Source organism: Colobus angolensis, unplaced genomic scaffold (assembly GCF_000951035.1).
Source record: "Colobus angolensis palliatus isolate OR3802 unplaced genomic scaffold, Cang.pa_1.0 Scaffold200, whole genome shotgun sequence".
Lineage (NCBI taxonomy): Eukaryota > Metazoa > Chordata > Mammalia > Primates > Cercopithecidae > Colobus > Colobus angolensis.
Window position 1 is genome coordinate 477,849 of NW_012115156.1, and position 3,217 is coordinate 481,065.

At 38.0% G+C, this 3,217-nt stretch overlaps 1 protein-coding gene across 1 annotated transcript in view; it reads left to right on the forward strand.

The window, feature by feature from the left end:
* Window positions 1-1,561: 1,561 nt before the first annotated feature.
* The window catches only part of ANXA3 (annexin A3), a 61,081-nt gene continuing 59,425 nt past the window's right edge, over window positions 1,562-3,217 (forward strand). Inside the window, exons 1-2 of the mRNA XM_011941731.1 lie at window positions 1,562-1,688; window positions 2,078-2,130. Of these exons, the coding sequence (XP_011797121.1) occupies window positions 2,116-2,130 (15 nt within the window). The 5' untranslated portion in view covers window positions 1,562-1,688; window positions 2,078-2,115. The remainder of the gene's footprint in view (window positions 1,689-2,077; window positions 2,131-3,217) is intronic.

Consider the following 3,217-nt stretch of genomic DNA (forward strand, 5'->3'; position numbering starts at 1 on the left):
TAAGCAATTTATTTTATTTTACTTATTGTTTTAGGAGGCAGAAAAAAGTGGATTTGCATATTGAGGGTTGGAAGTTCAAGAATTTTGCTTTTTCCTGAAAAGACTCACCGTTTTCTTTGAAACAGAATCCTATTCACTAGACAGGAATCACTCCCTTGGCATTTCAGTCCCCAGGTGGGAGGTCTGGATACTTGATTGCAGATAACCATATACAGGAAACTATGCAGGTGCTGGGAGGTTCTGGGTCCCTAGAAGCCCATCCGGCTACTGATAAGAAATTGCATAGCCAGGGTCGAATTCTTTCCAAGCATTTGTGTTCAGCACTGACAGCAAGACTCTGCCCTCTGGGAAAGATACATTTGCTATGTTCATTAACATCATTTTTTAAAATGTAACTAATTAAAACGTTAATGCATGAGGATATCACCTTTGGTTTTCACGAAGACAGAAAACTTCAGACTGACCAGAAAGGGAATTTTTCAATGTAAAGAAAACCAGAATCTTGTTCCCAGAACTAAGTGGTTGTGTAGAGAAACCTGTTTAGAAATAACCGTAGAGGAGGAAGTAAAAGGAAATGATGTAATCCCTTTCAGGAAAAGATATGTTGAAATTCTGCTTAAGTCATTTGGCTTTCGCTGTGGAGTAATTCTTTACATCTTAAAAATTAAATGATAGATTAGTAATAATTCTTAATAATTTTCCAATTCTACTGGATCAATGCATATTGAGGGTCAGGTTTGGTCAGGTGTAGGCCAGGCAGTGGGATAAGGCAGAATCATCGGGGTTAGGTTCATACCTTTAGAGTCTAGCTGCCTCCATACAGTAGGGGTCCACTCACTAGCTGTGTGACTGTGGGACGTTACCATACCTCTCTGGCCCCAGCTTCTTCATATGCAGAATGAAGATGTAATACCTAACTCACTGGATGATTGTGTGGCTTGTATTAAATCATTCATTTAATCAATACTTTTTTTTCTTTTTCTTTCTTTTAATATCTACTGTGCCCCAGTGCACACAGATAAGAAGAATCCCCAGCCTTGTGAAACTGACCTCGTTCAATGCTGGCAACACCCTCTTCTTCACTTTTTAAAGATAAGGAAATTGAGGCCCAAAGAAATTGTGTTTAGCTTTAAGAGGCAAAACGAGAACTAATAATACCTTGTTTTCACTGTATAGGATGATTTCACTTGTGAGTTTTAGACTTCATAATAGTTTATCTGACTGTAACCCCTCATAAGTCAAAGAGCATCTATTTAGAGAGATACCGTGTTTGACTCTAACTAGAGAGTCAACTGCCCTAGGCTACAGGGAGCCTGAAAAAACCAGGGCAACGTATTTCCAGAGACTAATAGTGTAATTTCCCACTGAACTTTGCTCTAGGGGTGTCAGGGAATTTTTAGAATATTTTGTTCCCAGGAAGGGTGGGAGCAACTTGCATTTCTAAATCAACCCTGGAGATATGCCAGCTTGTTTGAATAATATCTATTTCAGAAAAATGTGTCTGGCTTCCCAATCAAAGAACTGTCCCTTTCACCTCTGCACCCCACCAAGGACTGGACCACCTCCTCAAAGAGCAGACGTGTCTTTATAACAGACTGTAGGCTTGGAGCCTTGTAAAATGTACATGGAGTTTTCACAATCAAGCACACGGGATCCAATTGAAGGCAGCTAAACTTTGTGTTGATTTGGTGAGGAGAAGCAAAATCCTGTGTTTTTGTTGTTATTGATCCCCGTAGTGGTAGCCTGTCAGTAATCAGCATAGTTCTGCTGGACGTTAAATAAGTCAAACACTGGCTTTTCAGGAAGTATATTTGTAAGCATCTTAAGTACAAAGATGTTTTTCTGTCTCTTGCCTTGAAGTCCTCACAGGTCTAGCACAGTCCCTTGTATATGGTAGATGCTCAGTAAATGTTTGTTTAGCAAATGGGATACCCAATGTCAGATATATCCTCCTCCTGAGAAGGTTTTCTGTGAATGTTGACATCTGCTTTCTGGATTCAAGATTGAGGGTTGGACTGAGATTACTGTGTTCTAAATCACATATTGATACCGTTTACTATTTTTTTTATTTTAATAGATTAGTGTGATCTCAGCTCAAGGCAAAGGTGGGATATCATGGCATCTATCTGGGTAAGTAAAAATTAAGCCTTCACAACACAGCAACATATATGAGTCAAACCAAAACACAGAAAGTCAAGATAGCAAGAAAAATTTTATGAAAGTTGTTAAGTTTATCTGGCAAAATTAACATTCCAGAAAAGCCAGAGGATGTCAAAAATAATAAAATATTTTTTAAAATGCATTGTAAAGTTACATAGTTAAAATATGATGACACCAAAGCAGAAAGGTCAAAATCAGATAATAAATTTAGTATATAATTTGGGAATTTATTATATGAAAAAGATGACATATTGGAGAAGAAGAGATGGGTTATTCAATAAATGTTAGGAAAACTTCTAGCTGTTTGGGTAAAAAGTAAATCTGTATTCCTTTTTCTGCCTTACAATAAAATAAATTCCATGTGGATAAAATACATAAATGAAGAAAATGAAATATGAATGGGCTGGGTGTGGTGGCTTACACCTGTAATGCTAGCACTTTGGGAGGCCTAAGTGGGTGGATCACCTAAAGCCAGGAGTTTGAGACCAGCCTGGCCAACATGGTGAAACCCTGCCTCTACTAGAAATACCAACATAGCCCGGTGTGATGGCACATGCCTGTAATCCCAGCTACTCAGAAGGCTGAGGCAGGAGAATCGCCTGAACCTGGAAGGTGGAGGTTGCAGTGAGCTGAGATCACGCCACTGCACTCCAGCCTGGGAAACAGAGTGAGAATCCGTCTTAAAAAAAAAAAAAAAGAATAAAAGAAAAAGAAAAAGAAATATGAATGGATTGAAGAATAATCTTGGAGTGGGGAAGGCACTTACAACTGTGACACAAAACCAAAGGCCTAAAAGAAAAATATTGATCTATTTTAACTACATACAAGTTTATAATTATGATAGCCAACAATCCCATTGGTAGAGGCAGAAGACAGCTCACAGGGAAAAAATATTTGCAGCACATTAGGCAAAAGACTTATTTCCTTAACATGCAAATAACTTGAATAAATCAGTTTAAAAAATGAACTTGACAGAAAAAATTGTAAGGGACATAAACAGGACATAAAAAGAATTATAAGTGTCCAATAACATCAGAAGGTGCTACAAGATCAGACA